This window comes from Ambystoma mexicanum, chromosome 3p (assembly GCF_040938575.1).
Source record: "Ambystoma mexicanum isolate Mex_15411 chromosome 3p, UKY_AmexF1_1, whole genome shotgun sequence".
In the NCBI taxonomy this organism is placed as follows: domain Eukaryota; kingdom Metazoa; phylum Chordata; class Amphibia; order Caudata; family Ambystomatidae; genus Ambystoma; species Ambystoma mexicanum.
This window is the reverse complement of record NC_090925.1, coordinates 169,528,338-169,554,158: the sequence shown is the minus strand read 5'-3', so window position 1 is coordinate 169,554,158 and position 25,821 is coordinate 169,528,338. Positions and strand designations below refer to the sequence as shown.

The window sequence follows — 25,821 nt, the reverse complement described above, 5'->3', positions numbered from 1 at the left end:
GGAGGCTATGGATTACATTTTTCGGGTCCAAGAGATGTGGAGAGCAGAAACGGGCACGCCCTGTTATCAATCGACATCTTTATTTTACTTCATTATAAAAAGAGGGCTCCCAAAGGAAGTGCAAAAGGCGCTCGACAAGATAGCAGGTATTGAAGCAAAGGGATGGCCTGAGATTCAGAGCATAATAGTACACCATTGTAAGCGAATAAAGGAAAGGGAGAAGGAGGTGGCGCAGAAAAGATTGGCAGACGAAGCGAAATTAGTACAGACAAAGTTGGTGAAGGTTGCAGCAGCAGTAGCCGCGCTCCCACACAGCAGGGAGGGAGATGAAGAGGAGGAGGGGCTGATAGCAATACAAGGAAGGATGGCAACTCATTGGGCGGGAACAGGACAGCGGCAGTGGAACGAGCAGGAGCAAGGCGGAGGTCCGCAGTGGCAAGAGTGGACCCCTCGAGGGGGACGAGGTGGGTACAGGGGCCGAAGAGGTGGTGGACCGGGGTACGGGGGAATGGGAGGAAATGGATGGCAGGGTCCTAGAGGTGCACAAGGAAGTTGCTGGAACTGCGGGAGATGGGGGCATTACTCTAGGGAGTGCAGAAGCAGACCCAACAACGGGTTCCAAGAGGTAGAACATTATGGCCATCCTCACCCGGGGAGCCCATATGGTCTTCCGATGGGACAACAGCAACCGATAAACCCAGGCCAAGGAAATAATGAGCAACAACAGAGACACCAGTATAGAACACAGAGCCACCTACAAAACAATGACAATATGCAGTATACGCCAGGCAACCCTTTTGCGACAACAGCAAACGGGGCCCCCGCACCAGCACCCTATAGCGGCGTATCAGTGGTTTCAGGGAGTGTCTTTAATCAAGGGGGGGCGATGAGACACCCCGCATAGGACAGCCCACAGAGAACACTTGCGTGTCCAGTTCTATCTACCACCTACGATGCAGCAGAGGAACCATTGGTAGGGGCGCAGATAGGAGACAAGCAGTTCATATTCATGGTTGATTCGGGAGCGGAGAAATCATGCATTAGAGAGGGCCGGTTCCCGTTATCTAACCGGAAGTTAGAGACGCAGGGGTTCTCTGGGGCTGTAATTGAAGTTCCTTACACAAAAGCATTGAATGTAACAGTGGGGGGTAAGACTGTAAAGACACCTTTGCTGTATTATGAACACTCACCAATAAATTTATTAGGGAGGGATCTCCTGAGTAAACTCAACATGACCATATCATTCACTGTGAGAGGTATAGTGTGTTCAACACCCGGAATATGCCCATTGCGTACAATGTTGGTAGTACAAGCCCACACAACCACACAAGAAGTACGGGGGTTGCCGGAAAATGAGGAAATGTTCATCGAAGGGCTAAAGACATTGGCCCTAGTAATTCCAGAGCTGAGAAAAATGGACTGGAAGATTCCAGCAGAGTTCCTCTTCCGCCCCATAGTGTGCCCCGACACAGCACCAGGGTCAGTGGTATCATTAGACTTGCACGCTGTACAGGTATCAGCAAAAAGGATTGCTGTGATTGGATTAGATATGGAAGGATGTGAGTGGCGGACAGTACTGTGTACGAATACCAACATCGCCCTAAGAGACTTAACAGACGGGGATCTTTTTTCAGATGCAGAGGGGGATGGTGAAATTGTAATGGAAATAGCGATGCCCTGTGACATTTTGATTGAAGCTAGGGAAATCCCTGCTCAACTGATGGCAGTGGTAGGAGCACCGCCGTCATTTTTTGATGATGACATGAGACTCGTACCAAATAATTTGTGGACAACAGGCCCCCATGATGTAGGGCTGTTGCACGGAGTACAACCTGTTGTAATAAAACTAAAGCAAGGAGCAATTTTACCCCGAGTGAAACAGTATCCATTGTCCCGTGAAGCTGAAGAAGGGATAAAAGAGACAATAAATGCACTACTAGCACAAGGGATAATAGTGCCTTCAAACTCCCCATGTAACACATGTATTTATCCAATCAAAAAAGCAAAGGGAGGGTCTTGGAGGATGATACAGGATTTACGCCCCCTAAATGATGTAATTCAGAAAGAGTTCCCTTTGGTCCCAAACCCTGCATCAATATTATGCAGTATCCCGAAAGCGGCATCACACTTCACAGTAGTAGACTTGAAAAACGCATTTTTCTCAATCCCTCTGGCTGAAGAGAGTAGATACCCGACAGCATTTACACTGGGGGGAAAGAGATATGAACATTGCAGATTACCGCAGGGATACTGTGAGAGCCCAAGCATATTCAACCGCATATTGCATGAAGACTTGGGAAACCTATCAGTTGAGAGTACAAGCATTCAGTACGTAGATGATTTACTAGTGTGTGCACAAGACCAGGAAACATGCAGAAATGATTCAACAACACTCCTAACACTATTGGCCAACAAGGGGTACAAGGTAGACAAGGGAAAGCTACAGTACTGCATGACAGAGGTCTTATACTTGGGACAGCTGATATCAAAAGATGGAAAAAGAATAATCCCCGACAGGGTAGAAGCAATAAGATCAGTAGGAGAACCCACAACAGTGAAAGACATGCAGAAATTCTTGGGAATGTGCAACTATTGCCGAGCATGGATATTAGACTATGCAGCATACACGAGGCCCCTCCTACAAGCACTCAAGGAAGCACAACAGGAGAACAAAAAAATAGAATGGTCAGAAGAAATGAGCGCATCATTTCAATCATTAAAAGAGTTAATTTCAAGCGCTCCAGTGCTAGCAAATCCTGATTATGGACGCGAATTTTACCTATTCTCACACTGCAAGGGAACACTCATGACAGCTGTTCTGACACAAAAGACGTCCCTAGGACACAAGCCTCTGGCTTACTATAGTGGCACTTTAGATGCCGTGATGCAAGGCCATTTCGCGTGCGAGCAATCACTCGCTGCAGCCGCGTTCGCGATTGAGAAAAGTGCCACAATAGTAATGGGTTGCCCTGTGACATTGTTTGTGGAACATTCATTATTTGCAATACTTGAGAGGTCAAAAAGCACACTGACAACACAGCGGGCGACAGCCTATGAGATCATATTGTCCAGCGCCAATATCCATGTGGTGAGATGCAAGACAGTGAACCCTGCCACATTCATTACAGAAGCGTGCACACTAGAGGACATGCAGGACCACAATTGTGCTACTTACACAGGAGAAAGAGGGGAGGACACAGTGGTGTGTGAGAACGCTCTGAGCGAGGGGGAAGTGTACTTCGTGGATGGGTCTGCATCAATTGACGTGGACACGGGAGAAAAACATGTTGGTATGGCAGTAGTGAGGTTAGAAGAGGGTGAGTATGAAACACTAGTACAGTACCGCCTCCCATCACATTACTCCGCACAAGCAGCAGAACTGATTGCGCTCATAGAAGCACTACATGCAGCAAAAGGTTGCGCAGTGACAATATATACAGACTCAGCTTACATGACGACGACAGTACATGGAGGTCTAGCAAGATGGGGGCGTAGGGGATTTCGACGGGCAGACGGAACACCAGTACAACATGCAGAATTGTTGAAAGAGTTAATTGAGGCCCTACAAAACCCTACTGCAGTAGCAATAGTGAAGTGCCAAGCACATACATCCAACACAGACGTTGTGTCTTTGGGAAACGCGGCAGCGGACGCTGCCACCAAGGAGGCTTCCTATTTTCAGAAATATGAAGCAGGTGAGTACATGTTGCAGCACAAGACAAACGAAGAGCTCCCAGAAGGCTACAGCATGATGCCTATATCACAAATACTAGAATTACAGGAAGGAGCTAGTGCAGACGAAAAATTGATGTGGACAAAACGAGGGTGCAGCAAATCGGCAACAGATTTATTATGGCGACAAAGCAACTCAGGGAAAGTGGTAATGCCAATAAGGTTGTTGGAAATTGCGTTTCAACAGCTACACTTCCCTGCACACAATACCAAACAGCACATTGCAGCAGAAATACAGGACGAATGGTTCGTGCCCTGTCTCCAGGAGCACGTATCCCGATTAGCGATGGAATGCACAACATGTCAAATATACAATTCGGGAATGACATTACGCACGCTCCGGGGAACAATTCCAAAACCCATTGGCTCATTCAGAGAGCTACATATTGATTACGCCGACATGGGGGAAAGGTGTAATGGCGCACGATACATGATTGTATGCCCATTCTCACGGTGGGTGGAAGCAGGACCATGTGCACGACCTGATGCCAAAAGCGCTGCAAAGTTCCTAGTGATGGAAGTGTTCCCGCGCTGGGGAATTTGTGACGTGATTCGCTCAGATAATGGCACTCATTTTGTAAATGAACTTTTCAAGGAAGTCACTGCATTATTGGGAATAAAACACAAGTTGTGTTCGATTTATCATCCTCAAAGTAATGGCGTAGTGGAAAAGATGAACGGACTGTTAAAAGGCAGGTTATCGAAACTATGCTTCTCACTTAAAAAGAATTGGATTTACTGTCTGCCCCTTGCGCTATTTGAGCTGAGGAATCAGCCGAGCAAGGACCACCATTTGTCCCCGGACGAGATCGTGACTGGGAGACGAATGTGCACAGCACACGCTCCACTGCGCGAACACTCAGATGCACACAGAAGCGCTGCGATATTGGGGGATGAGTTTACAGACTATTTGAAGAAACTGACAAGGGCAGCGCGCGCGATATCAAAGCAGCTTTCTCCACCCTTCACTAGAGAGGGGGGGAAAACACAGCAGGGTCTGTCACGGAGCCTGAACAACAGCTACAGCTGATGCCGGGTGACTCAATTTATGTCAGAAGTTTTGTGCGCCGATGGAATGCACCACGATTCCATGGCCCGTACGAGGTAGTGTTCTGCACGCCCACGGCAGTGAAAGTAAAGGGCTTGAGGTACTGGGTGCACTTGACAGATGTACGAAAAGCATATAGTAATGTGCAAGAGGAGGTAGATGAGGAGGCACAGACAACAGCAAACGATGCAACTGAGCAGAGTGTCTGAAAACGGACTTGTGTATGTGTGTTAGTGCTGGGCCTGAATGGGAAAATGACTGATGAGTGTATACTTGCATTCTTTTTAAGATGTTACTGAAGAAAAAAAAAAAAAAAAACGTTTTTTCCTTTTTTATCCTGAAGACTTATATGCAATCAATGAAGTGATCAAATTATGACGTGTTTAGACCCTTATCTGTGAATACCCTTCGCTGCAACCCTACCCACTTCCATTCCCCGTCAATATATATATTGGCACTGATGGTGCCAGCAAAATGTTTACATGCATGCACTTAATGCACTTTTATATCTCAAACAGGAGCTACCATGGCATCTAACGGGCAGCCTGCAACGGATAGAATTAGTAGAATGAGAGAATTATTACATGAAAGATGCAGCTATTCGTATGAATGTGGATTATCAGTGTGCATTACGTTGTTTTTTATACTAATGTTTGGCCTGGTTACATATTGGTTTGTAGCGTTCATCTCTATCGAGATGAACGAGGGGGGAGGGATTAACAGCACTACTGGGACCAATGCAACTGCAATTGCCAATATGAGGGAAGGTGATTTTCTGGTATGGGATGGAACTAAACTTGTATGGGGTTATCATACCACACCATCCAGTGCTGTCATCTTACAAAAGAAAGAGCCACAGGGTGGAGTGCAAAACAACACAGTGTCTCCACCAGGGATATCTAATTACAATGCCCGCAGTTTAAATGACCGAAACCCGGAAAGGAAAAGCTGCTAGTAATACACGAATTATTATATGATGCATGGGCAAAGGGGAGCGGGAATGAGAAAGGGGGGTCTATTTTATCCCTCGCCCAGGAAGTTGGGAAGTACATGAGGAACAAGAACAACAGACGAAAAAGGGACGTGGGGGGAAGGAAGTATGATGAGTACTATGGGTTAGGACTAGATAAAATGGAAGACCCACGACACCCCCACCAGACAAATAAATGGTATGCGGATATGAGTGCTACAGCTAAACAAACAACAAATGAGAGCTGTTATGTCTGCTCCCTCATCCCTCATGCTTCAGGTACACCCAAAGTGTTGCTACCCAAAGAGTTGCCAATTATAGATGCCCAATGTCTCCTTCATCTCACGTTATGCAGGATTAAGAACACCTTCCAGGCACATGGAGTTACTTTCAAAGTGCTGCAGAATGAGAAAACTTGCTACCCGAAGACGGCAGGGGTGGTATGTCTGGAGGAACCATTTTTTGTAATACAAGGGACACTTTTTTCGGATAACAAGTGGAAGGATGAAGAAGTAATGTGCAAAGCTGAAGCACTGAGAGGTGTGGCACCAGAGAAATTGCAGTGGATAGAAGAAACATGCACACCAGTATGGAAGGAACACATTTCAAAACTAACTTGGGTAACCGCCATTGAAAAACCTTTCAAACTACAGAACGAAATAGACTATGAACTATGTTTTAAAGGAGAGGGGAAGGCCTCCATGGGAACGAACAAGAACTGTAACAAGACCCTCACCATCCCAGATCTGAGAAAAGGGACAGCGGCCCTGATGGACACGTACTGGGTATGCGGCAACCAGGCATACCTGCACCTCCCCCCGTCATGGAGTGGCAGCTGCTCAATGGCCACTCTGCACTCAGCCCTAATGGTAATACCAGAAAGCCACATCGACGGGAGCAAAAAAGACACAGGAACACCTGCAACAGAGTGCAGCCCAGCCGACTGCGGAGTCACAAATGTATGTCCTGTCTTCCGGAAACAAGGGAGAAGTGCTGACCCGTAACAGGCGTGCATCGAACTACATATCAAAGGAATCATCAGAACTATTGGCTCAGATCCCAGATAAATATCGATTATTCAGCTCAGCAGAAACATTCTTTGCCTCACTCGTCTCAAGTGTCCAAGCAAGAGCAAACGCAAAATGGTTCCAGATAACACGCTGGGAATTGATTCAGCTGGCAAACGACACTGAAGAAGGGTTCAACGTAATAAAAGTGGAACTAAGGGCTTTACGACTGATGACCATGCAAAACAGGTATGTCCTGGACCGGTTGACGGCAATGGATGGAGGTGTTTGCCGAAAAATAGGAAGTGTCTGCTGCACTTTCGTACCTTCTGAAGATGCAGAAAATGGCTCCCTGTCCCATGTGATCGAAGCAGTCCACAACCTAGGAGAAAAAATGAAAATGGAAGGTGGAGCAGAAGACAGTACATGGTTCGATAACATCTTCTCCTGGGTCCCCTCATGGCTTGGAACAACTGAAATTTTTGATGCCAGCTGTGGTGTTCCTCCTTTTAATTTTTTGCCTGTGCCAGGTGGGTCTTCGAGTTTGTGCTAACGCAGTACCAAATGGTGCAATGATGATGGTGACAATGGGCAACACCCGTGGGACAACACAAAACATGCAGGAAGTGCAGGTACAAACAGGAACCGAAGACACACCAAGATATCAGCTAGTGCCTATCTATCACGACAAAGATATCATAGATAAAGCATGGCACACCACCATTAGAGAGCCCCGTGTACTAGAATGGTACCAAGAGGTGTGGGTAGATTTCGCGGGAGATGGCGGATGTATATACCTAACTTGTACCCCAGATGAATATGCCAGAAGAGGGGAAAGCTTACGGGGGGTATGCAGAGCATGGATGCCCATAAAAGGCACACCTGCATGGGACGAGGCAGTGACGGACGAAGAAGAATGTAGAAGGCTGGAGGACTTAAAGTATTCGTTACTTAAGTAACGAAAGGGGGGAAATGTAGGGGAGGAGTGGTCCAAAAGACCCCCCTTGCCTACACCTCCACCCCAGGTGAGGGCCATGGCTCATCGGGCGTCCCCTCCTTACCACCAGGGCCCAGGTGGAGGATGGCTCACCTGCTGAAGACATTGCCCGCACGTATTGAATTTAGCTAGGCCTCAGAAACCATTTTGTCTACTGAAAATGGTGTGAGCTCAGCGCACTGTAGCGCGGCCCCCACCTTCGGAAAGTTTCAGTTATCCCTGTCGCCGCAGCACCATGGCAGATCCGCTGCGAGCCCGTTCCCACGAACAAGACGGACATGAGCTAGCGTAATACACTAACATTGTAACAGTTCACCTTCCGCAGTGTATCATCGCTCCCAGCATGACCCGGCCAGCAGGCCTAGGCAATGAAAAGAACAGTAAAATGGTCATCAGATGGCAGAAAGTCTCTACATATTAATGCCAAGACCACTTGCAAAGTATGCTTTTCTCCACAAAATCTCTTATATTACAAAAACCTGTAAAATGTATAAACATAAGAAAGCATGCTTCCATGATATAAGCAATGGCGAGCCCACACCATTGCAGTTGGGTACTAATAATGAAGGAGCGTTCCAGGGATCTATTTGTTACGTGTACCACTGGGAAACTTACACTCCATGGTTTTGCGCCATAACCGAGCTAATGCTGCTAGAGTACACGAGAAGACGAATGTAACCATACCGAGGGCTCATGTGAAGGATGCGCGAGAATGCACTTGTCATGTGTGTATGTCTAAGCCCCTTATGTGCCACCACCGTCACGTACAGTGGCGGGCCATTTTCTATGTACTCCACCAACCTTACTACTACCTCACTTACTGCAAATGTATATGCATATAACTAAATACTGTAGTTGTTAAAACATAGTGTACGAATAAGGTGCTCAGACTGGATATAATCGAGACACATCCAGCAAAGTTGAAATGCATGTTTTAAAGTGATTTGAATAATAAGTATTATAGAGTGTTCAAATGTTTGTGATGTTTTTACCTAAAGTCGGCAACACACGAGGGAGATACCTTTGTGAATATGTGCAAGGCCATTCCCCCTCCCACCCTGCGAAGACTGCCAAAACATGAGAGCAGAGGCCCGCGCCGCGCTGCTCCACCTCCCCCAACCAGACTGGAGCCGCTTCAAAGATTTGTAGCCCCCTCTGCAGCACCCAAGGCCGCGGCCCGCCACCTGCATTATTTACAGCACAGCAGTAAACCTCTGCCTGAACACACACTTCCAAAAGTGCCCCCTCGTAAACCCCACAACCCACCGGATCATCTTAGTCTTATGGCCCTGTGCAATCAGGACACCCAACACTTTGACAACACACAGCGGCACATCCATAACAACTTCTAACAAGACAGAAAGACCTGTACCGCCCGTCCCAGGCCCTGAAGCTTAGCACCTCGACCTATGGCCCCGGTCAACAAGACACTGGTAACCATGTCCTGACGTATTACCATCAGACCCCTCAAAAGGTGCATTCCTCCTGTGTTGCATTAACCTGTAGAATAACCTATTGGAAGATTTACTAAAGAAGATAATATTGAAATGACTGAATGACTGCGGTGTGCATGGCCCAGGGCAAATAAGTCAGGAAAAGACATTCATCTCTGACACTGGCCGCGATGGCACAACAACACCGCCCGGATGAACCCAGCCAACCTGCCAGGCCCAGCCCAACCCACGAGGCTGACCAGTGACGTCTTCCAGCCAAAGCCAACCGCATCGCAACAGCACCTATAGTTAGTCATCGCCACCCAATCCCATCGAACTTGTGCCTCCTATAGTATGTAGGTTCTTATGACGTTTTCTGTAAATATCTACGCCTGTCTTTGCTATTGTCAGACAGAGCGCTCTCGGAGTTTGCAGAGTTCTTTGCATGCCCTATTTTGATTGATAAACTCCCATTTAAGCTCACCCGCACTCTGTCTTGGCTTTATTCCCGATTTGGGAGAGTCCTTCATTGTCTCTCATTGCGGGGAGGATCGTGCTGGTTGGGGACGATTGCCTTCACTTGTTTCTTTTTAATTAATTCTATTAAACACAATAGAACTGCCGGTACCCCAGATAGTGTATGTGAGAAGACCTGAGAGGAAATCCTGGATCCAAATGGTTGATGAAAACGACAGGAAAAAAAATAATAAAAAGGGACAGTTAGTATAGGGCGGACAACCCGAACGGCATGAGGGACGCACTAGGGCCGGGTTGGTGCATGTCCTGGAAAGCGTTCGTAAATGCACTTCAGTAGAAAAAACAAACAGTCTCTCAGTATGCGAACACAGTTAAACAGATAGTTGGAGCAAAGGCAGTCCTTGATAAGCTGCACTGGTAGGAATGGTTTTATATTCCAAATAGATGATTCAGATACAACAGGAAGAAAAGGACCAAGCAGTGTAGCGCTGAAGCGGATCTCAGCAGATCTTGATCGTAGAGACGGAACTCAGATGGAAAGCAAAAGCGTTCGTACAAGCGTAAGATGAATGAGAACTGGAGTTCAGTTTTGAGCGGAAGTGAAGAGCCCCAGAGCCCATAGAACTGAAGGATGAGCAGGGAGGCTCCTGCTGTTTAAAGGCAGTAGAAAACTACTGTGGCAACAAGTCCTTAGGGTAATCCAGATAAGCAGAAACAGAATACAAAGCCGAGGTCTGGTAACAAGAGTTCAGAGTCAAAGGTTCACGGAGGTTAATCCAAGGAAGACAAACAATGCCGTAGGCGGGCTACGAAAAGGCACGTAGTAACGTACAATTAGCAGCAACGAAGTTGCAGCGGCTGAAGGCTTTAAGGAACAAGGGGGCGTGGCTTCCGTGTAAGTGAAGCACATTCGATCAGCTGACTAGCACGTTTACGTGACCTGAACAGTTTCCAAGGCAACTTGTAACAATGCCAAAGCGGATTCCATGGTCGGGAAGTTCATAAGAAAGCTCTTTGCTGCTGTAGTATAACACTACTACATGTGTTTCTAGACACAAGGGATACTATGGTAACCCCTCCAGCACTCTATAGGAAAATAGTGTGTGCTGGGTCTAGGAATTTAAAAAGACTAGTAAAGTAAATTTAACCTTAAATTCTCTGAGAAGCAGTTTATCCCAGAGAAGGTATTTAAACCTTTTGGAAGTCTAAGACAGCCCTGTGTTACTGCACTGAAGGTGCTGTGTAACACACATGAAAAGATGATGCCTATGGAGTTATCTTAAAACTCCATAATCAAAGAACAAGAGTAAAAGCACATCAAAATACATGAGATTGGGGGGAAAAAAAGGCTCACACTCTTTTCAGGTAAAGCAAGACCTCAAAATCCAGCAAAGTTGCTGGGGGTCTCTAAGGTGGAGGGAATTAGCACATTCATTAGTATTCTCCGTAACATGCACTTTTACAGTGGGCTATGTTAACAGCGGCAATAAAAGCACCCAAGGGTGCTCATTTTACCAAAAATGCCTTAGTCTTGTTTTTTTGCCATTTTAGTGTTTATCCTTCCTTTCCTTTCCCCGTGTGTGATTTTTATCTTTCGGGGAAGTCCCCGTCCAGGCTCGAGTCTGTCCGTGAAGGCAGGAAGCGAGGGAGGAGTCCGAAACTTCACAGCCCTTCGTCTTCCTCCTTGCCTGAATGGGGACAAATCACAGTGGCGGGGGGGGGGGGGGGGGGAAGCCTGTTCTTATTGTGCCCCTTGTAAAATGTAGGGAGAGAATGCAAAAGTTATGCTGTAGTTCCTGTTAAATACTCCAAACCTGGAAGCTGAAGACAAGTCGACCACTGGAACCAAAACCGAAGAGGATGAAGGAAAAGCGGCTGAGACTTTTGCACACAAGGTCCCATTCAACTTTGGGATTGACTTCTAAAGTTAGGGTTGTATCTCTGTAGCCCTCTAGTGCTTATACAAATATTCACCTTCCTTTACAGGGTTTCTATGTATTTTGACCTACAGTGATTGCATATATGTATCTATTATTAGTGCTCTGTGATATTACATGCTAGTAGTCATATTTTTCTCAGCGTTATATGGCCATAGACAATCAGTCCTAAAAAATTGTTTTTATTTAAGTGTGCGCCGTGACATTTCACTGTGTGCTCATTGTGAACCACCTCTTGAGATTTAGCCTAGACCACTCGTCCACCTACCTTGAACTGGATTGGCTACAGCTCCCAGAGTTGTCCCGTCACTATACTAGATTGGCCTTCTATACATCTGTCCACCAAGCCAGAGTATAGAAAATCAGTCCTAACAACGCCTTCCCTAACCAGGCCTTCCAGGGAGAAGTAATTCCCTGTGGCTCTTGCTAAAATCCTCCCTAGAAAGGAAGCGAGTGCTGTAAACAGCCAAAGGAGGAATAACCTAATCTGGCTCTATCAGGAGGGAACAGGGAGTACCCCAGATTCAGCAGGAGGTACTGAAAGGACAGAACACATTTCATTTGTTGCCTGGGGTTTCCCCGTTGTATTAGGCTTAGTCAGAGTTGGATGCAGCACATGCCTTTTTGGTTGAAGACTTGGTACTAGAGGGACTACTATATAAAAAACTGGTTGAATTCCTTACAATCAGAACCGGCTACTGATTACGTACAGGTGTGGTGACAGTCATTCCATTAACTGACAAAATCTCAGAGGAGCCTTAGCAATTTGGAGATTTGACAAAGAAAAAACACCAAAAAAAAAAAAAAAAAAGAAAAGAAATCACACCACACCTTCCCAAAAGTGCTCTACCTAGAACTGCAGTGCACGGTGCGGCCACCTAAATTTCCTGTAGTGCTATTTATGCTTGAAACGTACATACAATGAACTGCCAAATGTGGGCTACTCTTAGTGCACTGCAAATCATTCAGGGTCACTGCTTGTATGTGGGAGGTAGGATAAGTAGCATTTTAAAACATGCAGACAATCAGAAACCTCAAGACATACAGGAAAGCAAGGAACTCCACTCCCAAATAAATCTGTAAGAGGGGTTCAAGATAGGAGCCCGAATGGGTGGGCAACGACACTACTAGAAGTAAATCTTCACAGAAAGGCAGTGTTCAATATAGCCGGTCAACTGATGTTAACAAAGTGCACGGTCTACATTCCAAACTGAAACGGCAGAGTGCGATGCTCGTGGAGGACATTCCTTCCTATAATAGTGCTACAGAGTCCGCTATGATAAATATCTAGGGGTCTATGTATGCCTATCAAATGCTTCTAGCACTCTTCCAACTCCCAAAACCCATGGCCGACTTACCCGCAGGTACATCTGGGCCTGGGACTGGTTGAGGGGTGGTGAGGTGGTGTTGCCCAGGAGCATGGACTGCGTTAGCGTGGTGGCACTAGGGGTGCTGACGCTCTGCGAGCGGCTTATCAGCTGAGCTGCTGATGTGGTGGCCAGGTTGATCTAAAAAATATGTATGAAACAAACATTTAAAGGGTAAAACACGTGAAAAACGATTACAAGCCAAAACCACCAAGACGATGTTCAGAAATAAAGCTGGGTTACTCAGTGAAACAAACAGCCATAGAGAACAATAAAAGGTTACATTTATTAAGTCGCTCCAAAAACTGAGTATCAAAACTAGTAGTCACCTTCAGAGTCCCATGAACTAGACAAGTGACCGACAAATTTGATTACTTGGCATTTCTGAAAGAAACAAGCTCCCATGTATTGGCCTGTGACAGTGAGAAAAACATCCTGTCAGGACCATGTGAAGTGACCATTAATGTGCACTAGATAGTCGCATGAAAACCCACATACTAGATGTCAGTCTTTTAAGTAAACTAGTGAATGTCTATTACAGAAAAAAAGTGCAAAACTAAATGTGGTCCTTCAATCCACCCCGAAAAGAACAGCAGCATGCACATACACCATTGCTTGTGGGATGGGCATACGCTGGCCCCGATGTACCCAATCCTAGATCGCCATTTGAACTTTGTTTCTTGTAAAATGCCTGTTGCATCCTGCTCAAATCTCTTGTGATCTCCATCATAAGTGTTCTACCTTGTCTTCATTCCAGAAGCAAGGGTCAGCTAGTTCATGCTAAGTACTGCTTATTTGCACCCTGGCTGTTGGGCCTGTGGCAAATACCTGCGTTGGCATGTCCCAGTTGGACTATTAAAAAATGTAATAAAAAAAAAAAAAAAAAAAACCAGTTGCTTCTTCACCAATCTCACATTAAACAGCACTCTGCTGCAGGATTTTCACCTCCTCTAGGACTGTAGTCCTTTCTCCAGGCCTCCAATGACAAACCAAATCTCCCATCTCCTTTCCTCCGGACCGCCTCACTCCAACACCCAAGGCTCATAACAATGGGGTCCTTATTGATAGAAATCTACTCTGACATTTTCTATCTTTGTGCGAAATTCTCTCCACCTGCGAGTCCCAGAGCACTTTTTCCTGGACGCTAGGATTTTGACTGATTTGTCCGAGTGGTGTTGGGTAAGATTTTCATAATTAGGAAACATCTTCCTGAACTGTGTCAACCCCCGAAAACAATGTTGGTGTTGGAGATCATCTTTCCCTTGTCCCTAGGAGTGTGGGAATCTCCCCCCCCCCGCTCCCTCTAATCTAGTCTTTTACTCTTTTTATGGGTGACCTTATGTCGCTCTATAGTGTGCATATTGATATATAGTTACCTATAACGTTTATGCTGTATGTGATTTACTATGGCAGCACACATCTTATATGCAGTGTTGATGGGTTGCCTTTGGGCTTCCCTTTTCATTGTCTTGATATCTTGGCTGAAATACTGTTCCCAAGAGCAGTGGGATTTTCATCCACTTTACATTTTATATAGGGAGCCAGCACACCCCACCTTAAGTGGAGTGCTGGGAGATACAGTGTTACAATTGCAAGTTAACTTGAATAGCTGGTGGCAGTGGTTATACATTAATGACATTTTAGTGATTACTCGCAGACCGTCAAATCAGCCATAGTAATGCACAGGAAGGTAACCATTCTGCTAAAATGGTGGGCTACTTTTATGCCATTTTCAAGTATCGTTGTTTTAGGTCTTCTGTCGTCCTAGGCGGGAAAGATTTTGGTTGAAGTTTAGTCTTCGGAGGGAACCCTTTGTGTTTCCTGCCGAAGCTCTAGCGTGTCTGAAGGCAGGAAGCGAGGGAAGAGTCCGAAACTCAGCAGCCCTTGGTCTTCCAGCTTGCCAGAAAGCAACCAGTTCCTACCAGGGAGCTGGCTGCCCTGATTGGACAGCTAGCAATCCTGTTCTGTAAACTGCATGGAGAGTTTGCAGAAGTTGTGCAGTAGTTCCCGATAAACAGTTTGATCCTGGAAGCTGCTGGTAAGTCGACCACTGGAACCAAATCCAAAGAGGGAGATTAAGACAAGATGACCGAAAATGAATTGTAGCGACCGCGAGCCTGCTGTTTATACAAAGCCTGTTTTAACCCTTCCTTCCAATCAACCGAGGGGGAATGTGGGGGGTGCCTTAGGCTAGGTTCCATATTTCCCCACACAACTAGGCGCTCTCACACCCTATCTACCAGGGCTAAATTGAGCAAAACCCTGGACCATAGCTCACAAAGCCTACAGTTGGTAGCCACTAAAAACACCCCTCCTAAAGTCGCTTCGAACCTCAACAGCAACCCTATAACTGACAACACATCAATTAAGGGTGCCCTTGTCAATGCCAGGTCCCTCCTTGCCCATGCGTTGGACACTGCTGACTTCATATTACAGTCCAAGACTTAGACTTTCTAGCCATTACAGAGTCCTGGTTACACGCAGCAGCTGGTCTCATACTCTCTGGCCATCCCTGATGGCTACTCCATTATTAGATGCAACCATAACACCAACCAATCCAAAGGCGGTGGCATCGCCTTTATATTCAGAAATTCCCTTGCTTTGAGACCCATTCCTAATCAACATATCCCTTCAGCACAGCTACTCTGTCAAAATGCCCATATCTCCTAACCAAACCGCCACGGTACACCTTATACATAGGCCCCCCCCCAGGTCCCGTCACCACCTTCGTAGACATAATTACATCCTTAGTAGCAGTCAACACTAAGCCTAACTCGCAAATTCTCTTACTGGGCGATTTCAATTTGGGCTTCATCCTGCACCAGACTTGCCAGAATCCGGATTATGTCTAAACTGGATTACTGTAATGCCCTTTAGCTAGGGACCAGTCAAATGAACATTAGCAAGCTACAGGTAACCCAGAACAATGCCATCAGGGCAGCCCTAAACATTCCAAGGAACCAGCATATCTCGGATACCAGACAGAGCCTCCGCTGGCTCTCGGTCTCACAAAGAATCTCCCTCAAAACTCTTGCACTCACGCATAAATGTCTAGCCAACCAGGCCCCAGAATATCTGGCTACCTGATTTTCTCCCCACACTTCCACCCGACCACAGCCTCTGCCATTCCTTGCCTAGATTCAAGCTCAGGAAATCCGGTGGGGTCCAGTTTCCCATTCCTTGCCACCAAATTGAGGAACTCCCTGCCCAACCCACTCCGATCCGAACCTTCTTTCCACTTGTTCAAGTGTAAAGTCAAACTGTGGCTCCAGGCACAATATTCGTAAACCTCCTCTTGCCTTAATGATAACTATCCTTAATGTTCTTGGTCATTTAACCTGATGTTGGCCCACGGGCCTGTATTCTGCAACTTATGTAAATTCTATAGTAAATCTCTGTTCTTGTACCCTTTATGTAATCTGTATTACGTTAATTGTTTTTTGCCTGTATACTGTGTCTCTGTAACCTCAAGAAATGCGCCCAGATGCCCTTGGGCCAGGTGCGCTTTATAAATAAAATACAAATACCCTCTTGTATAGTATCTTTGGGTTCAGATTTGACCTTGGAATCCTGACTCAGATTGTCAACCTTTTCGGTGTCAACCAAGTGTGATCTGGTTACTGGGATTCCATAGCATAGTTAGAACAACTTTTGGCTATCCGCACCTTTAATGTTTTTGGTTTTAAATGCCTACATTTGTCCTTGGCATAGTAACAGGGAAGCTATACATTACACTCTCAATGTGCGTCTTGCAAGGCAAAGTCTTTGCAATCTGGGCAGTGTTTAAATTGAGTATGTCCCATAGGTGAGATGTAACCCATGTGGACAAAGGAAACCAAAGAGAAAGGCAGGCACTCAGAATATCTAATTAGGTCTGCTTTTGTCCATACAGTGAATTGGTTGCCACTACAGGCCACTTCAGTCTCCAGTTCCATGAAGATGAGAAATCTCTTCAGATCATGGTGGGGTCGTAAGCTCTGAAGATGATGAGTCTTGAATTGAGTCATTCCTTTTGGTAATGGGGAGCAGCATTCACTACCGGGAACGCACATCGGGTACACAGTAGGGAGTGTTACAATAAGGCCCATTACTTAAGTCATTTTACCTTGGACAAAAAAAACAGTGACTCACACCAAACAGATGGCGGCCTATGCAAAGCATTTCAGTAAACCCATCCATTAGCCTTAGAAATAATATATGCTAATCTCCTGAACCCACGACAAGTTTCTGGCCAAATGACCAGTGCAACTTTACCTCTGGATAAACAATGACAAGAGTAGAATTCTAGTTCTTTCAGAAGGAGGTCTCAGTTTTTCACAATAACATTGCCATGAAAACAGGAGAAAGGCAGCCATTATATGCACGTTTTGACTCAACTTGAGCAGAGCTTCAAGTCCTGACATCTGCTATGTACCCACTGCACACATCGAAAGCAGAAGAAACGTTCCACTCACTTTGCCACGGCAATGGTGCACTGGAGGACAAACTGTTGGAAGCTGGTGGACCCTGCTGCTGCTGCCAGGGAGGCAAAGGCCCAGAAGAGGTCTGACCGCTAGGCGGAGGTGGCGGGGGTAGAGGCGGCAGCATTCCCATGTGTGTTGGATACATCATCAACATTTGATGGGGTCCAGATTGATGAGGGGATTGACCCATTGGTGGTGGAGGGGGTTGCATCCAAGGTGGAAGGGGTCAGTTTGGATTGTGAGATGGATGTCATCCCATATTGGGCACAGAGTGATGGAAATTATTCACTCCGCAAGTTTAAAGTTACCAACTAACTCATTTAAAAACAAGTTAACTTTTCAACACTTGTTTAACTTTTCCAGGCAGACCCTTTGAAATTACCCAGCCCTTCCAAATTCTATTACACGAGTTCTCAGAGGCAGAAGAGGGACCCTAGTGGTCTAGGTGCCAGCGGTAGGCAGGGCGAGATAGGGTTCAGTTGCAGGAAAAGTTCAGAATTCCAGAGGAAGACTGTTCAAACAAGCATGTATTTTACTTTAGAATTAGTTGTGGGTCCAGGGACTTCAGAGACAACACCCTGGGAGGAGTCCAGCAGTGGGCCTGGGTGAACTGGACGAGAGGCCACACAATCTCAGAAAACACCCCAAAACTACACAGGAAATACAAGAGTCTTAAGGTAAATAAATACCAAACCCTGCACAGTAACTCAGCACAGAAGAAGATTTTGCAGCAGAACTTCAGGATCTGTAGCCCAACACCCAGGCACTGCATTCCTTGTCAGGACGACAGAAGACAGGACCCTGGATGGGCTTCTTCAGCAGGGATCGACACTGTAGGCTTCACACAAGGGGTAAATTGTGGCTGGACGCGGCTCTAGATTTGACGCCTTTTCATGAGCACAGAAGACTTAATATCACTGGTTGGATTCTCGTCGTTTGCAAGGTCCAGCACTCTTGTGAAGGGACTGTTTGGACTCGATCCACGTCTCTGAAGGTCCAGCAAGATGCCCACAAAGTTTCAGCAAGATTCGGAAGACTGTGCACCGTACAATGGCACGAGGTCCCAGGGTATTGGGGTATTGCAGCCCTGCAAGGTCGCAGCACCAACTGAGATGGCTAAAAATGCAGGTCGTCTTGAGTCTAGTGGGCCTCACCAGGCTCTGGGTTGTTGTTTTCGGCGTACGCAGGTCGAGTGGAAGGAAGAGTAACAGCAGGCTCTGGTTATACAGCATGCTATCAAGTTGCTGGAAATCGTCTCAGCCACGTATTCTTCATGATCCTCTTCGGTTTTGGTGCCAGTGGTCGACTAGCTCTTCAGCTTCCAGGATCAGATTTCTATGCAGGAACCCAGCCATGCAACATTCAAACTTGGAGGGTGTTGGCAGTCCTTTCAGGACAGCCAGCCGCCCAGTTTAAACTGGATTCTTGAAATCAGGCTGGAAGACAAAGGGCTGCAGCGTTCTGGACTCCTCCCTCGATTCCTGCCTTCAATTCCCTTCAACCATAGAGACCCCCCCCCCCCAGCTCTTTTGCTGGACTTTAGGATTATTAGGCAAGATTGTATGCAGTACCCTTTGGGTGCCCTACAACAACTCCGACCTCCTGGCAATCGGGATCCAACCTCTGAACTACACAGGTTGGTAGTGTGGCTGAGCGGCCAGGCTCATCTCAAGAAGGGTAAATGTGAGCAGTAATGTTGTGACACAGAGCTTCACAGTAGCAGTTATTCAAATAAACATGTAAACTCAAGGTTCCTTGATAAAACGATTATTAATTATTTCACAGTCAGTTGTATAAGCTTTCTTCAAAAGGGAGCAATAAATGTAACACCTATGATACACTTCAAAACACACTCTTAGTTTCTCTAAATCAGATGATACCCATTGGGGATGACACAGACACTTCCTACACCCTCAGGAGACTTAAATAGCTAGGACACTGGACATTGATTTATGACTGGGCAATACTGAGTTTGGTGTAGAAGAGAGGGGGGGAAAAAACCCAAAAGGTTAACAAATAATTCACAAACCGGTAAGTACTTTTAAAAAACCTTCCAATGTCAAATAAGTTTAACCCTTTCCTGAGGAAAAGAAAGCACAGAGTCAGAGGGAAGAATAGTCTCTCAGGGAGCCATGACAGCCAATCGCAATTGCACAATGTCTAGGGTAGCTGAAGATCTTCTTTGCAGTTAGTAAAAAGTCTTGAACAATGTTTTTAGAAATGTTTGCAGAAAATAAAACACTTGAAGGGCCACAAGCTGGGATGCTTGTGAGGGGCAAAACTATAGCAACACTGCAAGGTAACCAAGACAGGTCTCAACTGAGAGCAAGCAAGGCTACGCCAACAAGAGGTAAGTTCTTAGATTTTACAGTACCTCGTTAGAAGAAATGGTTCCAGCTGGCTTCTGTTCCTGTACAGCTATGCAGACATTGTTCCTGAGCCTCAGTCGTGGAGACAAGAGGGAGGACGTCTGGGAACTCCTGCTTTGCAATAGGAAGGTTGGTGGCAGCAATGGGCAAACTTCAATTCAACGGTCCTTCAGTGTTTCAGCTCCTCGCGCCTGACAGCAAATAGCAACACTGCGGTTTTCAGATACCACTCTTGACTTTCCTTGCATCTGGGGTCCAGCACTCTGTTGAGGGGGCTCAGGCTTGGTCAGTCCTGCTTCAGGGAAGTCCGGAGGATCTTCCTGGCGCTCGGATCCGACTTAGAAGCAACGCACACAATCTGGTGTTCCTCTCCCTGGCACTTCGGTTCTAGCAGCAGTGGAAGTACAGCCAGCTCCGAGAGGATGTCCAGAAGGGCTTACTTTGGAGTCGATTGGTCCCACCAACTCAAGGGGAGAAGTCGTCCTTGCAGGGCTTCTCTAGTCGAGGTGAATTCGGAGCTTCAGCACAGCAACAGGGCTTCACCGGAAAAACCAACGGTCCAGGAGTTGCAGCAGGCGTCTCTTCCAAGTACTTCTTTGCATTCCTTCTTCCAGTGGTCGACTATCTTCCTTCCCAATAAGCCCCACCTTTTATACAGGTTTCCCAACCCCCATTCATTCCAGTCTAGCCGTCAATCACAGCAGGGTGGCTGTCCTTGCCGGACAGCCAACCGGCCAATCACCTTTGGGTGCATTCCTGTAACCTAGCAGATTAAGCACAGGGAGTTTCGGGCAACTCCCTCAATTTCTACCCCTGCCAGACATACTGGAGCCAGAGGCGGGCTTCACTCATGAATCCCGCCAAAGACAAAACGAACAAAGGGACCAAACCTGGGGTGGCGTGCAGAGTAAATATCAAGAAGGAACTTTGCAACAAAAAAAAAAAAAATGGCAAAAAAAGAAGACTGGGTGCATGTTGATGAAATGGGCACCCATGGGTGCCTTACTGCAGCTGCAAATGTAACCCGCAGTAAAAACTCCCAAATGGAAGTTAAAAGCAAGCCACTGCCAGCAGCCATTAATTGTACAAATGGTAAACAAATGTTACATGAGAAACTAGACAAAGGGGATACCAAGTAACCCCTCCAGCACCCTATGTTAAGATAGTATGTGCTGGGTCTAGGAAGTCACAAAATGTAAGTAAAGTTAATTTCACTTCACTGCTCTAGGAAACAGTAGTTTCACTAAGAGAAGGCATTTAAACCTTTGGGAAATCTAAGACTTCCCTGCGTCACTGCACTGAAAGCGCTGTGTGTCACAACGTAAAGATGATGCCTATGGAGTTGGTCAGACTTCCAAGTTAAATAGAAACACAGGGTCAAAATCACAATAAACATACATGAGAGAGTGAGAAAAAGGGCTCACTCTCTCCAGGTTAGAAATTAAAAGTACTGAAGTCCAGCAAAAGAGCTGGGGGAAGGTAGAAGGGAATTAGCACGTTTGTGAGAATTCTCCCTACTTTAAGGACTTTAAATTTTAACCCTGGAGTGAGCCAGCCCTTTTACTCACTCGCATGTGTTTTGACCTGATTTAGATTAGGTTTACCTTTGTTTTTGTAGTCTGACAAAATGTAGGAGGGAAACGCTGGCATCTACTTTTTGAATGGTGACACAGCACATTCAGTGCAGTGTCAGAGAAATCCTTTAAATTTCTCAAATGGTTTAAATACCTTTTCTTGTGTGAACTTCTGTTACCAAGAAAAAAAATGACGTTACTTTTTCTCTTTGTAGGTTCCGCGCACACCACCTTATGTGGAGTGCTGGGGGGTTACTTCGTAGCCCCTTTTCCTACCTACTCATGTAAACATTTTTGTGTTACCCTCCCTACTTTAAATGGCAGTTGTTTATTTTCCTACCATTGTGCTTTTCTACCGCAGGCTACATACTCAGCTGCAGTATAGCACTCATGGGTAACCATTGTGTCAAAATGGCCCGGGTCTTCTTTTTTCACCATTTTCTGTTTGTGAGGTCTTTCTTTGGTTTTACTCTGCACGCCAAACCAGGTTTGAGCCCTTTGTTTGTTTTGCCTTGGACGGGCTTCTGTACTGAAACCCACCTCTGGCTCAGTCTGTCTGAAAGGGCAGGAAGTCAGGGAGGATCCCGAAACTTCCCTGAATGCACCCAGTCCAGATTGGCTGGCTGGCTTGCTGTCCTTGCAGGACAGCCTAGCTGTCACTCACACAGCAGGGTGGCTGTGTATGAATGGGAGAAACTTACTTAAAAAGGAGAAGGTTTTGGGACTGAAACAGTCGACCACTGGGAAGAACAACCCAAAGAAACCGTGAACGAAGCTTGCTGCATCCTCCTGGACCTTTGAATTGCCCGATGACGCCATGCTGCTGAGCTGAAAAGAGAAGCTCCGGAAGGTGCAACCTCTTCCCTTGGGTTAGTGGGACCAACTAACCACGAGAAAAACTCCACTGGAACACCTTCCCCTACTGGCTGTACTTATTTGCTGCTGCAGGAACTGAGTGCCAGGGGGCGAGAAATGAGTCGAGTGCAACGTCTGATCCGGCCAAAAGATCCAGGAGTCTCCCCAGGACCCTCCAGAAGCAGGATGACCAGAGCTCGAGTCCCCTCATCAGAGTGCAGGACTAAGGAGTGAAGGAAGCCCAACCAGTATCCAATATACGCAGTGGTGCTGTTTACCGAGCACTGAAACCGCAAAGTGCTACTGATCTGAAAAGAGCCTGTAGCTGCTGCCGCCAACCTCCGAATTGCTGCCTAAAGAGTCCCCAGGCGCCTCCCTCCTATCGCTACCACTGAGGAGCAGGAACAAAGGATCTGCATCACTGCAACCAGACAGAAGCCAGCAGGGCCACTCTTATTCTAACCAAAGGTTCTGTTCTGACTTGGGGTACTTACCTCAGTGTCTGTAGCTTGATCTTCTCAGTTGAGATATGTAGCAGCTGCTTTGCTAGAAATGATTTCAGCTCTGCCCTTCACAAGTGTAACAGCTTGTGACCCCTACAGTGATTTTTTTTTTAACAAACTGTGTGCAAGACATTTACTATCTAAGAAGTGCCTCAGCTCAATAGACTTTGCGCCAATGGACTTTGGCTGTCCTGGCTCCCTGCAGACTCATTTGACTTTAGTACTTACACATTGGGTTTAAACTGATATTGCTGTGAAAGGCTTTTATCTAGACTTCAAAGGAAGATTTTAAGGGCTCACATGCTCTAAAAAACAGTTTAACCCTTTTCCTTCTCTTAAAACTTTCCTTTCTGCAAACCTACAAATTCTACTGATATATAAAAGCAATTACTTTCCTAGTTAGTGAAGTCACCTTAAGGTGTAGGAAGTGTGTAAGGAGCATCTCTAAAGAGTAGCTATTAGCTTTGCGTTGGTTCTGGAAAAGTATTTTAAAATATCTGATTGCTACATACATTGCCCTTTTTAAAGAATGCTTATTTATTTAACAATAGTTTTTAAATAAGTTATAACATAAACCTTGAGTGCAAGTGCTACTTGTATTTGTGTATTTTATTGCTAAAGCTCTACATGTACCCCTCGATATAAGCCTGGCTGCTCAGTCACATTACCAACTTATGTAGTAGAGGCCTATACCAATAGGTGGGTTACCCAATACCAAGAGGACAAGAGTTGTGTTGTCAAATACAGGGTTACTACATCAATTCCTGCCTAACACCTCCAGTCATTAAAAGTAAGCTTGTCCATGTAACATACATTTTACATTTAAAATGAGAAAGAGGATATACAGCATTTCCCACAGCACTCCACACAAGGTGGTGGGGTGCTGTTTTCACCTAATAAGAGTAAAAGGGATCCAAAGATCATTTTCACCCTTGGGAACTGTAGCTCTCAAAAGGATAGCCAGAGAAGGGGAGCCCCAAGGTCAACCAAGCAACAATAGGCAGTATGTGCCAAAGGTTGTCAAAGAGGATACAATTAAAAAGACACTATGGCAAGTCTTAAAAAGAACACCCATAAAAAGAGAAATAGATTGCAAATGTGGAAAAGGGTTCCCACTCACTGAGGTATAGGGAAAAATAATCCACCAGTGTAGCAAAAGGTTCTGGGTTTGACACAGGTCAGGAAGATGCATAATTGCTATGACAATCTTACCCAACACTTAGTAAAACCATACAATTGAGACAGTAGAAAACTACACTCTTATTATAGGGCTGTACCAACGGAGTATTTGGTAACATAGATGGAGCAGCCAGGCTTATCTTCGGAGGGAAAGAAGGCTCTAGGAAGGTACACAGAACCTGTAGCATAGAAATGGTTCAACTTACACCCAGAAATAAACAAAATAAATGTTTATTATAGCTACAAATAGGCCAACGTAAATCCTGGTGTGGGCAAGTACTTTGTCAGAGTCAAACCCATTATAAAAAAAACACAATGCTTAAGGTACACAACCAAAAGCGTAGACCTTGTTCAGAATTACTAACAGTATTTGTAGGCAAGTCAGATCTAACAAACATTTAGAAGAGAACACCCCTATCGGGGGGAGTAAAACCACAAGTACTTAGATTACTTACAGTAATGCAAGGGTAGTAGACCCTGGCAGTCATGCAGTGACACTCATGTAAGAAATCACTTAGGAACTCAACCCTGTTACGAGAATACTTTTCTGAATAGTGGCACACAAATTCATGGAACAGTATAAACCCAAACTTATATTCAGGAGAACACTCAGTTATACTAGGGGAGTACGGCCTAATGTTGTAATGAACTATTACAGTTGCTTTTCAGATCAGTGGAACACAGATTTAGTTACACAATCCTAGATAAGTAAAACCTACAGTATGCTTATAAAGAATGGCACACATCTATTCAAGGCAGGTAAGACACGAGGGAGCCTCATTCTAGACAGACTATACAGCAAGTTATGGGAAGTAAGACCCAGCTGTTAAACTTATTCTGAAAGAAATAGTTAGGAGAAGCCAATAGCATTACTTTTGGGAAGTGGGGGACCCAATTCATAGGAGAGTTAAACAACCTTATATATACACTTGTAAGAATGGCAAAGCACATTCAAAGGATAGTAAGAATTTTTGTAACTGCTCATATTTCAGAGGGACAGTTACCAACCACCTCTTTAACATAAAAGTTACTTTTAAAGACTTGTTGCATTTACTAGGCAAAAGGACCAAACATTACAAGTTCTTTTTGTTCTTGGAGAATGAGTGTTCTCAGTGGCAAGAGGGGGTACCTAGCCTCTAGTGGCCAACAGACACATCAGGATACGCACAGTTGTAGGAAAAGATTTCATGAGGAGGAAATCCAAACAAGTAAATATTTTACTTTAGAGTGGTAGAAAGGTTCCAATGACTTCAGAGAATACACTTTAGATGGATTCCTACAATCGGCCTGGGCAAACTGTAAGAGTGTTAGGGAGAATTTTAATTCCTGTGCCAATTCCCTTTAACCTTAGAGACCCCCTCCCCAACTCTTTTGCTGGACTCAGGGCTTTTTAATTTTGACTCCTGAGAGTGAGACCTTTTTCCTCACTCACCCATGTGTTTTCCCGACTAAGATTTTCAGTGTTTCTTAATGTTTTATGGAGTCTGAAACTCCATAGGCATCTGCTTTTGTATTGTGACACAGCACCTTTTGTGCAGTGCCACTGAGGAGTCCCTTCAACTTCCCTTCAATCTGGCTCTTAATAACTACATTTTCTTAGGTGAACTACTGTTCCCAAGAATAGTAAGACGACCCTGTCTTACTTACCTTTTCCTTTATGGGTCTAGCACACACCACCTTATGTGGAGTACTGGGGGGTTACGTAGTAACTCCTTTAACCCATTCCTCATGTAACATTTTGTAACAATAACTCACTTGAATGGCTGGTGGCAGTGGTGTCTTTACTACCTAGTGACATGTATCTGCAGGCTGATAACTCGGTTGCAGTACTGCACCCAAGGGTGACCATTTTCTCAAAATGGCCCCACTATTTTTTCGTCATTTCTTGTCAGTTTCTTCTGGGCTTTTAC

At 45.6% G+C, this 25,821-nt stretch overlaps 1 protein-coding gene across 2 annotated transcripts in view; it reads right to left on the bottom strand.

The window, feature by feature from the left end:
* The window catches only part of PHC1 (polyhomeotic homolog 1), a 325,158-nt gene that overhangs the window by 253,030 nt on the left and 46,307 nt on the right, over window positions 1-25,821 (bottom strand). Inside the window, exon 5 of one of the 2 annotated variants that reach the window (XM_069650568.1) lies at window positions 12,960-13,109. The exons of the other annotated variant lie outside the window; for it this stretch is intronic. Coding sequence (XP_069506669.1) covers window positions 12,960-13,109 — 150 coding nt within the window. The remainder of the gene's footprint in view (window positions 1-12,959; window positions 13,110-25,821) is intronic. 2 annotated transcript variants of the gene reach the window in all.